The 21,666-nt window shown below is 45.4% G+C and overlaps 1 protein-coding gene across 1 annotated transcript in view; it reads right to left on the bottom strand.

Moving 5' to 3' along the window:
• LOC147081742 (meiotic recombination protein REC114-like) overlaps positions 1-19,802 on the bottom strand; it is a 51,299-nt gene extending 31,497 nt beyond the window's left edge. The window contains exons 1-2 of the mRNA XM_085980728.1: positions 19,629-19,802; positions 16,821-16,913 (exon numbers count right to left, since the gene is read on the bottom strand). Of these exons, the coding sequence (XP_085836854.1) occupies positions 16,821-16,913; positions 19,629-19,772 (237 nt within the window). The 5' untranslated portion in view covers positions 19,773-19,802. The remainder of the gene's footprint in view (positions 1-16,820; positions 16,914-19,628) is intronic.
• Between the last annotated feature and the right edge of the window lie 1,864 nt (positions 19,803-21,666).

Genomic DNA, 21,666 nt, shown 5'->3' with positions numbered 1-21,666 from the left:
GACAAAATCCTGGGTGATTTTCCTCTCCCCAACTTGGGAGAGTTAGCAATCCTAAAGTGCATGCTGGTCGAGACCAGCTAACTCAACACGATTATCACAAGATCAAACATGGGACATACAGGAAACTTTGGTTTATCTGGAGGTTATATGTCCGGAATACTCGATCTAACGGCAAAAATCAGGAGCCGTTTTCTATACGTTTTTTTTTAGTTCTCGTTGCTTTTTTTTTCCCCCCAGTCAGGCACTGCAAGGTCTGTAGCTATAGCAACAGCTTCAGCTAGAGACGCTTGCAGCTGCAGCCGACTGTTTAGAAGCTGTTGCTAAGCAACAGTGTTTGTTGTCAGATACGGAGATGAAAACCTCCGTATGCTTCAACATTAACTTTGTATGTCCGGCAGTTTTGACAGATCGGCAACAGCTCGGCCCCGTCAGTGCCGGATATAACAAAGTTTCCTGTACCTGGTTTCTACGACTGCCATGGCTCTCTTGCCTCCGAGTTAGAAGGTTGTGGATTCAAGTCCCACTCCCGAGATAATTGGCTGCTGCATTTCCCACATTACAACACGCTAGTGCACTGCTGCACCATCGGAGGTGCCGTCTTTTGGATAAGACGTTAAACCGAGGCCCTGTCTACTCTCTCAGGTGGATGCAAATGAACCCATGGCACTTTTTCGAAGAGGAGCAGGGGAGTTATCCCCGGTGTCCCGGCCTATATTTATCCTCACTCAACATCACAAAAAAAATGATTACCTGATCATTATCACATTGCCGTTTGTGGGAGCTTGCTGCGCGCAAATAGGCTGCTGCGATTCCTACATTACAACAGTGACCACACTTCACAAAGTACTTCATTGGCTGTAAAGCGCTTTGAGACGTCCGGTGGTTGTAAAAGGAGCTCTTTCTTCTGTATGACACAGCTGCTTGCTGCCTTAACTGAATTAGTCAGGAAGCCTGAAGTCTCATTTATTGCACCTAACTTTGTAATTTGCACTTGCTCCATTGTGATCGGCACCAGATTTCAGGGAGAAACCAGTGCAAAAGCATAGAAGTGAGCTCATCAAATTGTCACTTAAAAGGTAGATTATCTCCTGCAGTAACCAGAGCTACCAATTTAGACCAACTAAGCAAGAATGCTATAATTAAATGAGCACATACTGCTTCCACATTAATGGTTATGTAAATATTATACAAACTGGATTCAGTCCAGTTTCGTAAGAAATCTCTCTGCTGACACCATTTCCCCCCTTGGTAATGATTTGGTTACATTTTTTTTTTAAAAGCCCTTAATTAAAACCATTGGCAGCTATGCATTCAGCTGTCTAGGCCCCAAGCTCTGGGATTCCCTCCCTAAACCTCTCCAACTCTCTCTCCTTCTTTAAAGATAATCTTTAAAACCTACCTCTGTCCTAATGTCTCCTTCTTTTGGCTCGGTGTCAATTTTGTCCGATTACGCTCCTGTGAAGCACCTTGGGATGTTTTACTGGGTGAAAGGTGCTATATAATTGCAAGTTGTTGTTGCTAATTTTGTTCTTGCTTTCACTCTTTTACTGATTTTGACCCAGATTGGGGAAAAAAAAAAATCAGTGCTGAACACTTGAACACGAGTAGCTCCATGACTTTAAAAATGGATTACTGCAGAATCCCTGTTCTGGATTAAAAAGGATATATTTAATCCTCACATCAGCATAATCCTTTTCAATAATATTGCAGGACTAAGACATTTCATTTCAAAGATTAAATGCAGTATATCCATCAGCCGACTAATCTTCCTCCTTTAGCAGCACACCAATTGTTCCTCTCTGGCAGCACCCCAGTCCTCTTTCTGTCACTCTCTCTCATTCCAACAAGCTGCCAGTGCGTAGTTGGCTTCATACCCATCTGGTCTCCTTTTCTGCCATTGAGAACTTTGTCATAAAAGGTGTCAGTCTTGGCTCAGTGGGAACACTCTCGCCTCGGAGTCAGAAGGTCATGCGTTTAAGTCTCACTCCAGAGACTTGAGCACACAAATCTAGGTGGACACTCCCAGTGCAGTACTGAGGGAGCGCTGCACTATCGGAGGTGCTGTATTTCCAATCAGATGTTAAACCAAGGCCCTGTCTACCCTCTCGAGTGGGTGTAAAAGATCCCACAGCACTATTCAAAGAGGAGCAGGGGACTTCTGCCAGTGTCCTGGTCAATATTTATCCCTCAACAAACATCATTAAAACAGATTATCTACTCATTATCTTGTTACTGTCTGCCGTGTTTTGCTACATTTGACTACACTTGATAAATGGCCATTGGCTGTAAAGCACTTTGGGACGTTCTGAGATTGTGAAAGGTGCTACATATATGCAGGTTTTTTCTTTCTGAAATCCTTCTTTATCTTGCCTTCCTCTATTATTCGCACAGCTGTTCATGTACTTAATATGTGCTCTTGCTTAATCCAGTTAATATGGAATCTATAAAGGACATGTGCATTCTCCAACAAACGGGTCTAACCACCGCCCCTTGACATTCAATGGCATTACCATCGCCAAATCTCCCACCATCAACATCCTGGGAGTCACCACTGACCAGAAACTTAACAGGACCAGCCACATAAATACTGTGGCTTCAAGAGCAGGTCAGAGGCTAGGTATACTGCGGCGAGTGTCCCACCTCCTGACTCCCCAAAGCCTTTCCACCACCTACAAGGCACAAGTCAGGAGTGTGATGGAATACTCTCCACTTGCCTGGATGAGTACAGCTCCAACAACACTCAAGAAGCTCGACACCATCCAGGACAAAACTGCCCGCTTGATTGGCACCCCATCCACCACCTTAAACATTCACTCCCTCCACCACCGGCGCACCGTGGCTGCAGTGTGTACCATCTACAAGATGCACTGCAGCAACTCACCAAGGCTTCTTCGGCAGCATCTCCCGAACCCGCGACCTCTTCCACCTAGAAGGACAAGGGCAGCAGTCGCATGGGAACACCACCACCTCCAAGTTCCCTTCCAAGTTACACATCAGCCTGACTTGGAAATATATCGCCGATCCTTCATCACTGGGTCAAAATCCTGGAACTCCCTCCCCAACAGCACCTTCACCACACGGACTGCAGCGGTTTATGGTGGCTCACCACCACCTTCTCAAGGGCAAATAGGGATGGACAATAAATGCTGGCCTTGCCAGCGACGCCCACATCCCAGGAATGAATTAAAAAAAATAAAGTAATCACGAATACCAGCCTTAGCATCAACACAAATGTCACATTGAGGAGCGTCAGTAGCCGACACCTGAAATGTTAACTTGCCTGCTCCCTCCAGAGATGCTGTCTGCTGGTTTCCAGCACTTTCTGTTTTTGATTCAGATTTCCAATAACTGGAGGGTTTTTTTTTGCTTTTCATTTGGATTTCTCATTAGCTTGGTTTTGGGACTTGAAAACATGCTGACAATTTTCTGCATTAGTCACACACCTGGCTGACTAAAATACCTAATGTTGTCTATGCCAGCAGCCTAACTTCAATTAGTGAGACACAAAATGCCTTGGCTCCATACATCCATTGATGCATTTGAGGGGAAGCTGGATAAACACATGAAGGAGAAAGGAATAGAAGGATATGCTGATAGGGTGAGATGAAGAGGGGTGGGAGGCTCGTGTGGAGCATAAACACCGGCATGGACCAGCTGGGCCGAATGGCCTGTTTCTGAGCTGTAAATTCTTTGTAATAAGTTTAGATTAATACTGAAAATTGGGTATCCTTTTTCTGATGGGAAGCTATTTTCATTAAATAAAGACATTTGTTGTCGAAATCAATTTTCTTTAAGTTATTTTAATTCACTTCCTTGATATTTCAAGTTATGGAATATAGCAATTGAAATAATCAACTTTATTCTTTCTACGTGCATTAAGGAAAAGAAACCAGCGAATGAAAGATTAATGTGTCAGTGAAGGTATTTTCCCATCACGGTGGCCCAATGAGGAATGTGGATTTAAATTAATTGTTTTGGGTCTCTTCTCTGCTGGGTTTTTCCTGTCCCACGTAACACTGTCATCTTAACATAATCGGAGAGCAGTTTGATGTTTACTGGAATGTTAATTAACTTTCTCTACTGAAACAGTACATCATAGCTAATCCCTAGTAAAGCCCATGCTCACATCATAGTGAGAAGCTGCTATTTTTAAGGCAGCTTTAAACCTTCCTCTTCCATAGTGCTAACGTTTGCTAGGGTTTCGTTTCATGGGTGCGAGCCGCATATTCTTAGAGCTCACCCAAGTGCCCATCATTTGTTAGCCTAGACAGGGAATGTCAGCAGGCTATTCACCATGGAGCACATTGTCAGCGGTGGCTCAGTGGGTAGCACTCTCGCCTCGGAGTCTGAAGGTTGCGGGCTCACAGTCCCACTCCAGAGACTCGAGCACAAAAATCTCAGCTGACACTGCAGTGCCAGTGCTGAGGGAATGCTGCATCATCAGTGGTTCAGTCCTTCAGAGGAGACGTTAAACCGAGGCCCCGTCTGCTCTCTCAGGTGGACGTAAAAGATCCCCATGGCACTATTTCGAAGAGGAGCAGGGGAGTGTTCCCTGGTGTCCCGGCCAGTGTTTGTCCCTCAACCAACATCACTAAAACAGATTATCTGGTCATTATCACTTGCTGTTTGTCAGAGCTTGCTGTGTGCAAATTGACTGCCGCGTTTCCTACATTACAACAGTGACTACACTTCAAAAGATACTTCACTGGTTGTAAAGCACTTCGAGACGTCGTGAAAGGCACTACAGGAAACTTTCTTTTAACCGGCACCTAACTAACCAGAAACCTCTGTTAACCGGCAAAATTCAGGAGTAGGTTCAGGTAAGTTTTACTTCATATTAGTGGCAGTTCCTGGATCTGTGGCTGTGTAACTGGGGTTCGTGCACTTGTTGCGAAGCAACAGGGACGCTTGGTCTGTGGCCGGAGTTCCTGCACATGTTGCTAAGCAACAGGGAAGCCTGGATTTGTTGCTGTGTACAGAGCTCTCGTACCTTTTAAACTATACCTCTCTGTAATCCGGACTTTTTGATAAACCGGCACCACGCCGGTCCCGTTGGTGCCGGATAATAAAGAGTTTCCTGTATATAAATGCAAGTCTTTCTTCAGCCTCACCCATCAGATCTTCACCGATGTCTACAGGTGCATTCTCCAGCAGAGCTAAGTGGATAGCAATCAGGAATGGGGACACCAGCTGGTTTTTGCTCTCTCTAGTTAGTGGCACTGCAGACATCTACTGCTCCAGCTGAAATCAGCTAATCCAACACAATCAGGCCTGGGGTCTTGTGGTGCTTAGTATCACAATACACAGTGCATTTACCCCACCGATCCAGCAAAGGAACACCAAGCCACAGGTATTAAAAAAACATCTTCAGGACTGAACCAAACTAAATTCCATTGAAGTTCTCCCACAACTTTGGTTTAAGAGTCACGGAAACCCTGGGGGAAAAAAATTGATGTTATGGCTGTTTTCCTGGGGCTTTTACAACTTGTAGTGTCCGCGTATCAATAATACACGGACTGCAGGAGAATAATAACAGGTATTTACTGAACAGAGGGGAAGCTTAAACTGAAAGTACAGAAGCCTACTATGGCTTTATATGCAGGTGTGGTCACTGCCGGTACTACAGTATAAAATCAGTTCTCTCTTAAAGGTACATACACAACAATTCCTCCCCTTTTAGATAAACAGTACATAACATTCATTTAACAATTAAATAATAACTAATTACAATTACAATTTTCTCTGTACTATATACATCAACTGAAATAATCATTTATAAGTTCAGTCTTTGAGGAGGCTTCCTGATCCTGACTGGATAGCGCCTTTCTCAAGTATCCTGTTCTTGCGGCGGAGTCGATTCTGGCTCATTCTCATTGGTTGGTTCGTCAGCTTCCAATACCACCGATTCTGAGGTAGACGCAATCTGTACTTCGGGTTCATTACCAGGTGCACATGCTCGTGGTATGGGTTTGGCTTGTTCCTGTGACTCTAGAATCTGGTCAGCATGGCGTCTCACGATGCTCTCTCCAACGTCCACTGTGTACATTAGTGGTCCCTGCTGTGTGCATATCGTTCCTGGCTGCCATTTTTCTGTTCGGTAGTCGCGGGCCAAGACTGGTTGCCCCATCTTGAAGCTCCTGGTTGGCTTCTCATTGATGTGCTGGAATTGCTTATCCTCAACATCTCATCTTATGTTTGGTTTGAGCAAATCCAGGCGACATCTTAGCCTTCGGTTGAAGAACATTATGGCTGGAGCTTGGTTGGTGACTGCATGTGTCGCATTCCGGTAAGCAAACAAGAAATTATCCACCATGTGTTGGAGTGGTATGTCGTTGTTATACATCGCCTTTTTAAAGGTCTGAACAGACCTCTCAGCCAATCCATTTGTGGCTGGATGATATGGGGCAGATGTGTAATGTTTCACCCTATTATTCCTCAGAAACCTCCGGAAATCCTCGGACACAAACTGTGGTCCATTGTCGGAGCAAATCTGTTCTGGCAAGCCATTCCTGGTGAAGATGGTCCGTAGGACTGCAATAGTTTTCTCTGTGGTGGAGGACATTTTGATGACCTCTGGCCAATTCAAATGGGCATCCACAGCAATTAAAAACATTGAGTCCATAAATGGACCAGCAAAATCAATGTGTACCCGTTGCCATGGAGATGAGGGCCACTCCCATGGGTGTAGCGGGGCCTGTGGTGGAGCGTTTTGGACCTTCTGGCATCCTGTGCATCTCTTGGTCATATCCTCGATTTCTTTATCGATTCCCGGCCACCACACAAACGCCCTGGCTAAGCTCTTCATTTTTACCCCTCCCAGATGACCCTCGTGAAGCTCATTGAGTACTCCATCTCTCAACTTGGGTGGAATTACCACTCGGGATCCACACATCAAGGTCCCCCGGCACACTGACAGCTGTTCTCTCCTTGGCGAGAATGCTGGCAACAGCGAGTCGCCATGTGCTGGCCATCCCTTCACCGTCAAATCATAGACCCGAGAGTGTGTCAGGTCATTTCAGGTTTCCTTCTCTATACTTGAGTTTGTAACAGGTAGACATTTGACTATGGTCGAATGGAATATCTCAACAGGGTCCACTGCAGGTGCTTCCTCCACCGTAGGCGCGACAGCCCATCAGCGTTTCCATGCTGTTTCGTACCCTTGTACTCTATGTCGTACTGATGTGCCCCTAGAAAAAGTGACCATCTTTGCAGCCGTTGCGCCGTCATCACCGGAACGCCCTTCTTTGGGTTAAAAATGGAGACCAGAGGCTGATGATCAGTCAGTAAGGTGAATTTCTGCCCGTGCAGATAGTGATTGAACTTCTTCACCCCCCACACCAGGCTGAGGGCCTCCCCGTCAATCTGGGCGTAGTTACGCCCGGCTGAGTTTAACGAGCGCGACGCAAAGGCTATTGGCCTCTCTGAACCATCAAGGAATTTGGGTGACAGCACCGCTCCGATGCCGTAGGGAGACGCATCACATGCCAACCGAATCGGTAGTGTTGGATTGTAGTGGGCCAATACTTCTTTTCAAGTGATTAGGCATTTACATTTCTGAAAGGCACGCTTACACTCATCACTCCATTTCCATGTTACTCCAGTTTGCAGCAGGGCGTTCAGTGGGTGCAGAATTGTAGATAAATTCGGCAAGAACTTATGGTAGTAGTTCACCAACCCGAGGAATGACCTCAGTTGCAACACATTTTCCGGGGCTGGAGCCTTGACTACTGCCTCAATCTTGTCTGGGGACTTATGCAACCTTTCCTCATCAATCATGTGGCCACAATACGAGATTTGTCTCCTGAAGAACTCACATTTGGGGCGGTTGGCTTGTAGCCCATATTCTTGTAATCTAGTGAGCACCTGCTCCAGGTTGGCAAGGTGTTCACTGTCATTTTCGCCCGTAATCAGGATGTCGTCCAAATAACACTGGGTCTCCGGGATCCCTTGCAGGACTTGTTCCATCACCCTCTGCCAAATAGCCGGGGCTGATGCTACCCCGAATACCAGTCGGTTGTACTGGTAAAGACCTTTGTGAGTGTTTATCGTGAGGTATTTCCGAGATGCTTCTTCCACCTCCATTTGTAGATACGCTTGGGCCAGATCAATCTTCGTAAAGCGTTTCCCTCCAGATAGTGAGGCGAAAATATCTTCTATCTGTGGAAGTGGATACTGTACTGTGTGCAGGACTGGGTTCACAGTTACCTTGAAGTCCCCACAGATGCGAACCTTCTTCGGCTCCCCAGGCGTGCTGCTCAATGATTTCTTCATTACAGGAACGATGGGTGTGGCCCACTCGCTCCAGTCCACCTTGGACAGCACACCCGAACGCTCCAGACTCTCTAGCTCTGCTTCAACGGCTGGGCGGATCGCGTACGTTACTGGTCTGGCCTTAAACATTTTTGGGTTTGCGTTATCTTCGATTTTTATCGTTGCCATTACTCCTTTTAGAGCCCCAAGTCCTTGTTGGAACACCTCTTTCGCGTCAGTTAGAATTTTTGACAGTCGTCCAGGTGTGACGTCGTCATCCTTTTTGTCAGTCACAGTTAGCGCCTGAATGGAATGCCAATCCAATTGTATTTTTCGGATCCATTCACATCCCAGTAATGGTGGTCCTCCATCTTGTAGTATATATAGATAGTTTCTGTGTTTCCTTGCCGTTGTATTTAACTGGCACCCTTATTTTTCCTCTGGGGTAGACTTTTTGCCCCGTGTATGTCTTCAATACAATTGACGTGTCCTTCAAGGGTATGTGTGAGAATAGCCGCTCATGGTCTCGTCGATTCATGACAGTTAGGGCTGATCCTGTGTCCAATTCCATCTTTACTTGGGACCCTGCTATCATGAGGGTGACCCAAATGGTTCGGTGATCCTCCTTTGCGATCACATTGTGTAACTTTAGACAACTTAGTCTCCTGCTCCCGGAGTCATTATCACTCTCCTGATCTTCTGAACTACTGTCTGTCATTTTTTTTTTACTTTCTTGTACTTTTCCTTAGTAGTTCTTTTAGTGTTGGTTTTCATTCCCGACCTGCAGACTCTTGCTATGTGTCCCATTTTCCCACATTGCCTGCATACTTTGTCCTTAAACCAGCAATCCTTCTGATCATGGGTTGTTCTGTCGCAACGATAGCACTTTTCTGCTCCATATGCCATTTCGTTAGCGCTGTATTCTTGTGGTTTCTGTTGTATTTCCGCAGCTCCCCGTGCTGCTGCTTCGTAGGATACTGCCACGCTGAAAGCCTGTTCTAGCGTCAGGTCCTTTTCCGAAAGTAGCCGTTTCTGGGTTCCTTCACTCTGGAGCCCACAGACAAACTTAACCCTTAAGGTGTCTGGCAGTCCTGCTCCGAACTGGCAGTGCTTCGATAGCTTGCGCAGTTCCGTAAGGTAGTCAGCATTGCTCTCATCTTTGTGCTGGTTTCTTTTATGGAACTTGAATCTTTCTGCTATCAGCAGCGGTGTAGGGTTTAGGTGTTCCTGTAAGATATTAACAATCTCTTCAAAACTTTTCTCCACTGGTTTAGCTGGGGTAATTAAATTCCGCAATAGGCCGTACGTTCTCGCGCCCATCAAATTTAATAATACCGACGCCTTCTTTCCATCGGCCACCTCATTTGCCTTGCAGTACACTTCAATTCTTTCCACATACGTGGTCCAGTCTTCTACCTCGTTGTCGAAAGCAGTGATACTGCCACTCTTCGGCATCTTGGGTGGTTTAAAATGGCGCCTCCCACGCTTTTCCTTCTTCCCCAATGGAATAAAATGGCGCCTCCCGCGCTTTTCCTTCTTCCCCTTGCTGCCACGCTGCTCCTAGCGTTCTACAGGGTAATGGCGGCGACCCGCGGCTTCGGCGCGTCTCACTTTTCCTTCCCCTCGTTTTATTTTCTCTACGCTGCCCGGTTCTTGAGCACCGACCGCACCCTGTGTGCTCCACCCTCTCTCTCTCTCTCTTTTCCTCCCGACGACGCTGCACAGCCCTTTTGCAGAGCCGCTCGATCGAGCCCGAGCCCGCCGCAGTCCGGAAGGGTCAGCGCACTACCTGCTACCAGCACAATTTGCTGGAACACCTTGACTGGGGAGCCAAGCTCAGCTCTCCACAGCCTCCACTGCAATTCCTAGAACTCCGATGGATCACTGGGCGGTTGCCCGCGGTCGACGCCCATTGCTCTGACTTCGACCTCCAAGAAACTTCTTTTCAGGGAAAGATCCCCGTGAGGTGATGGTGCTGCAGGTGAGTTCGAACCTGCTCGTCGCCAGTGTAGTGTCCGCATATCAATAATACACGGACTGCAGGAGAATAACAACAGGCATTTACTGAACAGAGGGTAAGCTTAAACTGAAAGTACAGAAGCCTGTTATGGCTTTATATACAGGTGTGGTCACTGCCGGTACTACAGTATAAAATCAGTTCTCTCTTAAAAGGTACATACACAACACAACTCTTCCGGATTTATGGTGCAGTGGGCAAAAAAAAAACCTGGAGAAATTCACCCCACCCCCATCACCAACTGAATTGTGGAGAATCTTCACTTAACATACCAGTATTTCCTTCTCAAAAAATCTTACTAAAAACTGTGGCACTCCGTTACACGGCTATCAACATTAAATACTAAACAGCATTTACAGAGTCACAAATGCAACAGTAATATTTTATCAAAATGCAAGATAATCGGGATCAATTGACAAAAGCTGCAATGTGGTCCAATTCAGTTCACATCAGACACCACAAGGGCAAAGTATGAGTGGTTTATAACTTTCATCTGAATTTAGAGATTCATCTTGAGTTCATTCTCTTTTTCCTCCAAACTGCTTACTTTGAGCTGTGATTTTGCTTTTAGTTCAATTTTAAAGGCATGTTGTGCTGTCGGCTGCTGTCTGCGTGCTCTTTATTGTCCGTGAATAATCCATTTTTATTCTAAAAAAGGTATTAAATCATGCCTTCTGATGTCCATAGAAGGCCACTAACAAGTTTAGTGACGCAACTATATAGAAACATAGAAGATAGGAGCAGGAGTAAGCCATTCGGCCCCTCGAGCCTGCTCCACCATTCAATGAGATCATGGCTGATCATCCAAACTCAGTACCCTGTCCCTGCCTTCTCCCCATATCCCTTTAGCCTTAAGAAATATATCCAATTCCTTCTTGAATATATTTAATGAATTGGCCTCAACTGCCTTCTGTGGTAGAGAATTCCACAGGTTCACCACTCTCTGGGTGAAGAAATTCCTCCTCATCTCTGTCCTAAATGGCTTACCCCTTATCTTTAGACTGTGACCCCTGGTTCTGGACTCCCCCGCCATCGGGAACATCCTTCCTGCATCTAGTCTGTCTAGTCCTGTTAGAATTTTGTAAGTTTCAATGAGATCCCCTCTCATTCTTCTAAACTCCAGCGAGTATAAGCCCAATCGACCCAATCTCTCATACGTCATTCCTGCCATCCCAGGTATGTCTGGTGAATTTTCGCTGCACTCCCTCCATGGCAATAACATCCTTCCTCAGATAAGGCGACCAAAACTGCACACAATACTCAAGGTGCGGTCTCACCAAGGCCCTGTACAACTGCAGCAAGACATCCTTGTTCCTGTGCTCGAATCCTCTCGCTACGAAGGCCAACATAGCATTTGCCTTCTTAACCGCCTGCTGCACCTGCATGCTCACCTTCAGCGACTGGTGCACAAGGATACCCAGGTCTCGTTGCACTTCCCCTTCTCCCAATCTATTGCTGTTCAGATAATAATCTGCCTTCCTGTTTTTTTTCCACCAAAGTGGATAACCTCGCATTTATCCACATTATACTGCATCGGCCCAATCACCCAACCTGTCCATATAACAAGTACATTGCTGCCCAATGGCTTGGTGGGTAAAGGAAGTGCCCAGTACAGTGCTAAACCACACAGTTTAGAAGGTCCTGGTCTCTGTTATCTCAGCCAAGAAGCAGCTGGGACTTGAGAGCTCCAACAATAAAAATCAACCAGAGTTCCCATTTTTGTTTCGTGACTCTTGCTGCAAAGTGCACGTGTGTGGACGTTGAGTGAGAAAAGGGGCAAACCTGGCTATGATGCTCCCCATGGAAAAATTGGCCCGACAACACTCACTGCCCAGCTTTGGAGGTAAAGAACGCCCATTTAGAGGAGATACCAGAGGGCTGTCTGAATCGTCGAGACTGTACACAGGCAAGAAGCAGCTCTTCAAGGTGAGGAAAAAAAAAATAGAAAACTGAGGACTCTCTCACCTACAAAACAACAAGAACAGGTGTCTGGCAATCTGGACATAACTAGGCAACTGGTGTAAAGGCACTCGAGAGGTTTGCAATGTAAATATGCATATTTACCGCCAGGTTATTAATGCCCAATACTCTACTGCGCTGTGTCTTACAATTGGTAATCAGCTGAAATTATTCAAAACATACAGCTCCATCATGAGGACAGACTTAAGGTGATTGGCAAAAGAACCAGAAGCAACATGAGGGAAAACTTTTTTTTATTTTTTTTTTTATAAACGCAACGAGTGGTTAGGATTTGGAACGCACTGCCCGATAGGGTGGTGGATACAGAATCAATAGCAGCCTTCAAAAGGGAATTGGATAAATATTTGAAGGAGAAAAAATTGCAAGGATATGGGGAAAGAGCGGGGGAGTGGGACTGACTGGATTGCTCTTCGAAAGAGCCGGCGCAGACTTGATGGGCCGAATGGCCTCCATCTGTGCTGTACTATTCTATGATTCTATAAAGGGTCAGGAAAAAAATAATCTAAACACTTCGATCTTCTGGGTAAAGGAACTGGCACATTCCGAGTCTTCTGACTGGTATTTTTTATATTAAAATCAGTAGAAAGAAATAACATGGCAATGTGCATTGAGTTCTCTACAGTAGGATTGCGTGGCAGAGTCTGAACTGTTTGCTTCCTTGACTGCAACAATCAAATGGTGCCTGTCAAGCGCAGAGTCTTGTTCATGTAATTAGCAGGAGGATTTTCCTCTTGAATAAAGAATTGGTACATTCAATGGTGAAGACACTCACCCAATTAACTTAGAAACCCAGTTGATTTTCTGTATGCAAATGGTCTTCATCTCAAAGTGAACAGCCTTGCATATCTCCCACATCATGTCTACTATATTGATAGGAAGCTCTACATCCATATAAAGTCTTTAATTAGATTTATTAGGCACATTGTATGATTTCTTTGGAAAACAATGCACAAGTAATTTATGATGTTAACCTGAAAGCTGCGTGAGACATTGTGACTTGATTTGGAAAGAAAGCCGTTGAGATTTCGCAGAAATGTTGGTTCTGACACTTATGAAGTTAAATGGAAGAGCCCAGAATTACTTTGAAAGCTATTAGCCCTGACAGATCATGAATTTCTCTGACACGGAGCACTGTGTTGGGAGGTTGAAACTGGGGTTGAGTTTGTTGCATTTTAACAAGAACTTTTATCAATTTGACAGGCTCCTGAACTAAATCAGAAGTCGTGCTTACTGAGAATAGTTAACCTATTGCAGACATTTTTGTGTTTGCGACACTTGCAAGGCACTTTTTAGTACAGGAAACTTTGTGCTATCCGGCACCGACGGGACTGAGCTGTTGCCGTCCCATCAAAACTGCCGGACAAACCAGCGCTAATGTTGAAACATACGGAGATTTTGAGCTCTGTATCTGGCAACAAGCCCTGTTGCTTAGCAACAGCTTCTAAACAGTCGGCCGTACCTTGCAAGTGTCTCTGTAGCTTAGCAACAGCTTCAGCGAGACCCTGCAGAGCCTGACTGATGAAAAAAAACCTAGCAAAACGGCTCCTGATTTTTGCCGGTGGCTCAAGCATTCCGGGCAGTTAACCTCCGGATAAACCAAAGTTTCCTGTATGTGCCATTTGTTTCGGCAATTTGATATCAACTAAAGTTTCGATTTCGGTTCAGCCTTTCCACCATTTCGCCTGTTCAAAGCCAGACTAATTTCCACAAGCAGTCGCAGTCCCTTATGGACCGAAACCTGCACTTTTATTCCCCATTGCGCATGGGTTAGCCCTCCCAGGATTAATAATTAACCGTGAATAGTTGTAAATGATAACTTGAGAATACATGGGATGCCCATCAGTTCTAGTATCAACTCAGAAGGCAAAAAATATGCCGCTAGCTTAATCCGTACATGCTACACTCATTTAGTCAGATTCACTTACAGAAGGAATAATGTTGAGAATACACAGCAATATATTATTACAGGACGCTGATCAACCTTACACGCAAACGGCTTGCTAACTTAAAAACAAGAGTCTAAAGTCCTTGCACCTTTCCTCGACAAATTCTAGAAAACAATCTGTGGTGCTAAATAATATTGAAAATTATTCTTTACTGAGTCCCGAATGACCTGTATAAACAGCAAGGCGAATAGGGAACTAAAGACCCCTAAAATGTCTGTGGGTTAAAAGGCATCTTTTCCTTGCAAGATCAAACTATTTCGACAATAGTTAGTCAATCAAAATATTAACCATTTTAACACTTAAGTAGACAAGGTGCAAAGGGCATGGAAACTTCAGTCGATTTGTGGTATCCAACAGCAATTGGAAAACACAATTCTCTCTAATGGCATACATTAAAATTCCAAGCAGTCACTCAAAGTATCAAAGTAACTTTATCTTAATCCATCTCTCAACACAAGGCACTTTCCCCTTTTCCAGAGACTAAGGTGGTAATTTTACACTAACTCGCCAGGTGGGAATCCCATGGGATTGGGTGGAACGCCGGTTTTTCACCCTACCCAATATTAGTCTCCACCGACTTCAGAATGTAAACCAGCATTGCACCCGATCTCATCAGTTTACCGACTGACGGGTTAGGTTAACTTTGACCCCCAATTGTCGGAGGTCTTCCATTTTAAACCTGTGTAGTGGTGGACACCATCCACGCATGGGGTACTCACCCGTAAGCCGAATGGAAGTGCCGGCTTCCTGCATGCACTGCGCATGCAAGGGAAACCGGCACTTCCGTTCCCCTGAAAGAAGGGGTTCAGAAGTCGAATGCGTGCGCAGGAGAGGCTGCGCGTGCGCATCGAACTTACGTTTTTTTTGCAGGTTTTCCCGGGAGGGTAAGTCTCCAGAAGTTAGACATGTAAAAAGCAGTCGCAAGGCCTGCTTTTTACAAGGCAAGTGGTGAATTAATTAATATTAAAACATTTTTTCCACAGGTTTATTTTTTTAAATACTTTAAAGGTAAGTTTATTTTTAGCCCTGTTAGAAAATGTAATTAATTTTTTCAAAAATTTATTGTTTAAAATAGTTATTTCATGTAATTTATAGTTTATTTTAAAAATGTGATTTAAAAAAAAAAATTATTTGAAGATTTAGTGATGTTTTGGGGCTTGTAATATTTATTGGTTTGACAGGTCTTCCTGTCAAACTTATGAATGAAGCATTTCCTGCTACCATTGGCTCTCCATGGCCCACGTGATCCCAGGGGACACTTCGAACTAACTGCGCCCCTGGGATACGCAAGCACTGCGCGCCAGCAGTTGGAGGAGGCCCAGGATCGCAATTCCACGGGGGCCCACAGCTCAACGACCGGCGCGCTAGGTAAGTGCAGGTCAGGGGCTTGCACCCGCGGGAAGCCCCCGACCCGAATTTCTGGGCCATAACAGGGGCATCTCTGGATTCTGTTATAAAGTTGGGGGTTCTACCACAGCAGGCTAGGAGATTGATCTGTCAGAGCAGAAAAGTGTTGTCCATTCAACACCCCCACTCCATGCCTAAAGTACAGAGAAAGCACAGCCTCCTGTATCATCAAGCTGTTCAAAATGCTCATGACATGGTGGCAGTCCCTGCCATTTTGAAGCGAATGAGGTCTGAATCTATGCTAAATCCAGGAAGATGATTACCCAAATGGGATAACTATTAGCCCCTTGAGCCCCCACACACACATCTGAGGGCAGAATATAGAAAAGGTCACAGGAAAAAAAGAGCAGAGAAAACGGTGCTAAAAATAACAATTTGCAACTACTTAGCACACAAATCACATGTCCTTTGCTTGTATTCATTCGTATATTATTTAAAGTAAGATCATTGGCATCTGAAATAATCTTATTGTAAACAACATGAATTCAAGTTCATTAACAGAAATAGTCTTCCGGGTCTTCACAAATGAGTTCTCTACATTGTTCTTCAGAAATGCACTCAGAAGTTGTCATTTCCGCAGAAGAACAGAATGAGGGATAGGAGGAATACACAGGTGTCTGTGGAGGGAAGAGGATAACCATGTATTTGAGAGAGATTCGAGGGTCCAGCGCTTGTGCTGCACTCCCAATCCAAGTTCTGCCGGGAGCATCTGTAATTCAGCCACATGGTCGGTCCACACACACACACACTCTCATCTGCTTGCTAGAGTTTTCTTTATTTTTCCAAGTACGACGAAGCATCCCGCACGGAACGAAACACCTCTTAGCAGGTCCTTTTCGGTCAACTTTCTAGTTGAGAAATGAACTGAGTGGCTGTGTTCGTGAGTTGCACTGTTGTACTGCGCAGGGAGTGGCGGGGGGGGGGGGGCGGGGAAAAGAGTCATGCGGTGATGTTATGGCAATCTAAATATCAAAATCTCCTTGTGGAATTTCCCTGCATTAGACTGCCAGCTGGACTCATTTCTGTGGTCTGTAGAAGATATTTCAAATTCAAAAAAATGAACAAGATTCGATCAGGTAGGTAACAAACCTCCACAGTTCATAATTATCCCTTCTGAAGTTGGAGGCAAGGAACAGGGTTTTGACAGCAAGGTCTCAGTGCATTGTAATTTACACCTAGAAGTGGAAAAATACAACTTAAATCTGCTCAGACACACTTACCAGTAGGGTTGCCCCACCTTGAGTGATGAGGAAATGGCCTGACTGCACAATCGTCAAGGAGAGAAGACCCTTTTCCGGACCGGACTCAAAAACCTCAAAGTAAAATAAAACTGGTGTACTGCATCAATGGGTTAACAACAATATCAGAAATATTTTCACAGCATTTAATAATCCACGTCTCCCAACATTTCAGGAGCTTTACAAATGTGACTAGAATGCCTGCATTATCACACTCTTCTGAAACCAGGAGCCAGATTGGAAATTTACTGTATCCCTATAAGTCGACGTGTTTCACGGAGTCCACAAGTACTATACAAACCTGCCTGCTTCCTGCTAGCTCACATTCCACCCATCACCTCCCACTCCAAAAAGAAACACCATCTCACACCAGCCTCGTACACCAGACATAATCTCACCCCTCATATGCCTCCTGCCATTTCACAGCACCCTCATATGCCAGTCATAATCTCACACTCCTCACATACCATCTGTCCTGTTTAATATCATAAGAATCATTGTTTGGTTCACACAGGCTGGGTGGTTGCAGTTGTGCCACATTATGAGCACTTTAAACTGGTTACTGCACATTGGGAGCAATCAGTCTAGGCGAAATTAGCATACTTTCTGGTGCATGAATCCAACATCAGTGACTTATCTATGTAAATAAGGGAGAGAAGAACAGAAGGCACAAACAAAAAGTGAATAATATATATATGATAGGGGCCGAGGTTATGATCTGAAATTGTTGAACGTTGAGTCCAGAAGACTGTAAAGTGCCTAATCATCTAGAGCCATCCCGATTCTTAACCTGTCCTATTACCGTCTCCTTTTGCCTTCAATATCTCTTAGAAACATAGAAGATAGGGGCAGGAGTAGGCCATTCGGCCCCTCGAGCCTGCTCCGCCATTCAATGAGATCATGGCTGATCATCCAAACTCAGTACCCGGTCCCTGCCTTCTCCCCATATCCCTTGATCCCTTTAGCCTTAAGAAATGTAGCCAACTCCTTTTTGAATATATTTAATGAATTGGCCTCAACTGCCTTCTGTCATAGAGAATTCCACAGGTTCACCACTCTCTGGGTGAAGAAATTCCTCCTCATCTCTGTCCTAAATGGCTTACCCCATATCTTCTTAATGTCTCTTAACCTCTCCTGCCTTCTATCCTATCACAGACCTTCCCTTTTGTTCTTTCATCCCCTCCCCCTTTCCCAGCCCCTAAACTTGCTTTAAAATCTGTTCCATTTCCTGCTTTTTTCCAGTTCTGACAAAAGGTCATCGACCTGAAACGTTAACTCTGTTTCTCTCTCCACAGATGCTGCCTGACCTGCTGAGTATCTCCAGCATTTTCTGCTTTTATTTCACATTTCCAGCATCTGCAGTATTTTCTTTTTGTATGTAAATATGGGGTTGTTTTCTCCTCTGTCATCTCTAATTACGTGACGGAATAGGCAAGACTGGGGGCCGTCCAACTATGGGAATGGAAGTTCACACAACCAATTGTTCAACAAGTGAGAGAGAAAACTCACAGCCAATCAACCTCATAGAAACAATTTACATGGACCACCAGTCTATAGTCGTCCCAGATTTACAGGCTATTGTGTGTGCTGCTGTACCAGACCGCCACAAATTATGGTGGTCGTCTCAAAAAGGGGCTTTGACTATCAGACCAATAGCTCCGCTTTATCCTGGAAATGGACAAAAGGCTTGAGACAAGCTTATGAGGAGAGAAGCACCTTTGAAGTCTATTTTGATTGCAGCATATAAGTATGGCACGATTTTGCTCGTTCACCCCACTGTTCTACTAACTATGGTTAATGAGGGGCTGCATATACGATTCAATCTCACATTGAACGTCACATCAGATGCCGAATTCAAAATAATACATTTACTAAAAGGAGAACGTCTGGATAAACAGGACTTTTATTGATGGTTGAAAAATCAGGTAGAAGCGTAGGAACACTTTTTCCCCAACAGCACAAAACAAAATATCTCGTGAACGCCTGAATCAGGACACGTGCATGCTTTCAAATAGCACCTCCCGCCCTCGTATACCGTACCCCAATAGCACCTCCCACCCTCATATACCATACCCCAATAGCACCTCCCACCCTCATATACCACACCCCGATAGCACCTCCCACCCTCATATACCATACCCCGATAGAACCTCCCACCCTCGTATACCATACCCCGATAGCACCTCCCACCCTCGTATACCATACCCCGATAGAACATCCGACCCTCGTATACCATACCCCGATAGAACCTCCCACCCTCGTATACCATACCCCGATAGCACCTCCCACCCTCGTATACCATACCCCGATAGAACATCCGACCCTCGTATACCACACCCCAATAGCACATCCTGCCCTCGTATACCATACCCCGATAGCACCTCCCACCCTCATATCATACCCGGATAGCACATCCTGCCCTCGTATACCAGATCCGATAGAACCTCCCACCCTCGTATACCACACCCCAATAGCACATCCCGCCCTCGTATACCATACCCTGATAGCACCTCCCGCCCTCGTATACCATACCCCGATAGCACCTCCCACCCTCTAATAACCTACTCCGATACCACCTCCTACTCCTCCAATACCACAGGCTATTTATACCACCCCTAAAACAGACCCCAATGAACCATCCTATCGGCCATGTACCATCTCCTGCCCCACGTGCCCTCCCACGGGCCATGAACCCTCCCACAGACCCTTTCCCCCCTCGGCCACGGCCCCCGCCCCCACACGGCCCCTGCCCCCACACCTCCACCTCCTCCTCCTCTTTCTCTCTCTCACCTCCCAGGCGCTCGACGCCCCGCCCGGCGCCGCGAACCGCCCGTACCGCTTGAGCAGCCAGTCGGCGCTGCCCAGCCGCCCCTGTCCCGGGCCCCGGCTCCCGGCCGCTCCCCGCCCACCCCGGCCCCGTGCCGCCGCCATCATCCCACAGAGCTGGGGAAGGAGGAGGAAGAGCAGGAGCCGGAGCCGGAGAAACAAATTAACCAATCAACAGCCAGCAAGGTGGGGGCCTCCACCAATAAGACTGAAGCGTTAACCACCGCGACCAATCGGATCGAAGCTCCCTTGCGATTGGCCAGATAGCCGCGACTGCCCGGTGTCCAATTAGCGAAGACTATTTTTTAAACCAATCAGATTAAGGGAGGGGAATGATGTTCCCAATATCCTGAGTAGCCCCTTGGCCCCTTTTTTATCATGAGGCCTTCCAGAAATCTCTTAAGAAGTAAACTCTCAATAATCTGCTTTGTAAAACGAAAGATGAATTTTCCACTTAACCCCCCCCTCGGTTATCGTCCCTCACGCCTGCTCCGCCATTCAAAAAGATCGCGGCTGATCTTCGACCTCAGCTCCACTTTCCCGCCCGAGCTCCATATCAATTCAATTTTCAATTCAAATCACTTTATTGGCATGACAAGTTACATCTTATGTTGCCAAAGCATCGAAAAACATTCATGTTTGTACACAAAAATACAGATCTATCCATACAGTGTATAAACAGATATATCCCTGAGCGTATAAATATACTTTCATATAATTTATATATACTCTTTTCTTATATTTAGTGGTTGTCCCTCTGTTTATGGCAAGCTGTAACATAGTGTGCCGCTAAGGTTACACAATTTCTCCCTTCCCCTAGTAGGTATGGGAGTTTTTGGTCTTCATTCAAATTTCTGAATTCTGGGCATATTTTTGTGAATTTTGGGTAAAAATTCTCCCTGATGCCCTGATATTTTCTATAAGCTATGAGGAAGTGCATCTCTGTCTCCACCACTCCCTGACTGCAGTGAGAGCATATCCTGTCCTCTCTTGGTAGCCAGGTCTGCCTGTGTCTACCTTTTTCGATCGCCAGGCTATGTTCACTAAGTCTGTACATTGTCAAGGTTTTTCTCAGTTTGCTATCCTTTACCATGGTCAGGTAATCAGCCATGTTGTATTGTCTGTTGATTCCCCTTGATTCCCCTAGAAGCCCCAAAAATATCTATCTCGGCAAAAAATCCGGTCTCCACCCACGACCCTTGCTCATACACCTTTCCCCATGTGGGAGTTGGCAAGAGTTCGTTCTCCTAGATGTCAAGGTGGCATTTCTGTTTACAAATTTGTCAATGTGTCCAGGAGGATTATTCACCACCCAAAACTTTCCGGTGTAGAGTAAACAGGAGAGGTCAAGGGACTGCATAACCCCTGACGCAATAAAACTCACGACGCACTTGGTTTGAGTATAAAGCAAGGCTTTAACCAACTTGTTTCAGAACATGGAGGTCTAGTTGTAGTTCACTAGTTCCTGTCTTACAAAATGTCCCTGGGAAGCTGGGCCCATGCCCAAGTATTTATACTCCTTGGACGGCGCCACCAGCTGGCCATCCAGTGTTATTACATGCGTAGTTTCTTTATGATGATGAGATTTATAACAACCCCTCTATCCACACTCTGCCTCACTCTGTTCCTGTACATTTTTTAAGTGTCATTTTCAGTCATTTAAAATCAGGTTACTCACAGGTGGTAGATTGACACTGATTAATGCTTACTTTTTTGTGATAAAGCCATTTTCAGTTGTATTAATGAAACTGCACCAAGTTATCAGTATACATATATCAAAGAATATTTTTAAAGCAAATTTTAAAAAATAAATTTGTTTTAATACGCTGCCCAATTGTGCTGGTTCATGACAGATTTTACGTTCGGCGATAGGCAAATAACTTTGAGCGGAAACTCAAGAAAGAAAAACACTTCTCAAAACTTATAAAATTCTAACAGGACTAGACAGACTAGATGCAGGAAGGATGTTTCCGATGGTCGGGGAGTCCAAAACCAGGGGTCA

The sequence above is a fragment of the Somniosus microcephalus genome, unplaced genomic scaffold, assembly GCF_052327205.1.
Source record: "Somniosus microcephalus isolate GS21.2 unplaced genomic scaffold, FLI_Smic_1.0 scaffold460, whole genome shotgun sequence".
Taxonomy (NCBI): Eukaryota; Metazoa; Chordata; class Chondrichthyes; order Squaliformes; family Somniosidae; genus Somniosus; species Somniosus microcephalus.
This window is presented reverse-complemented; position numbering and strand designations above follow the sequence as displayed.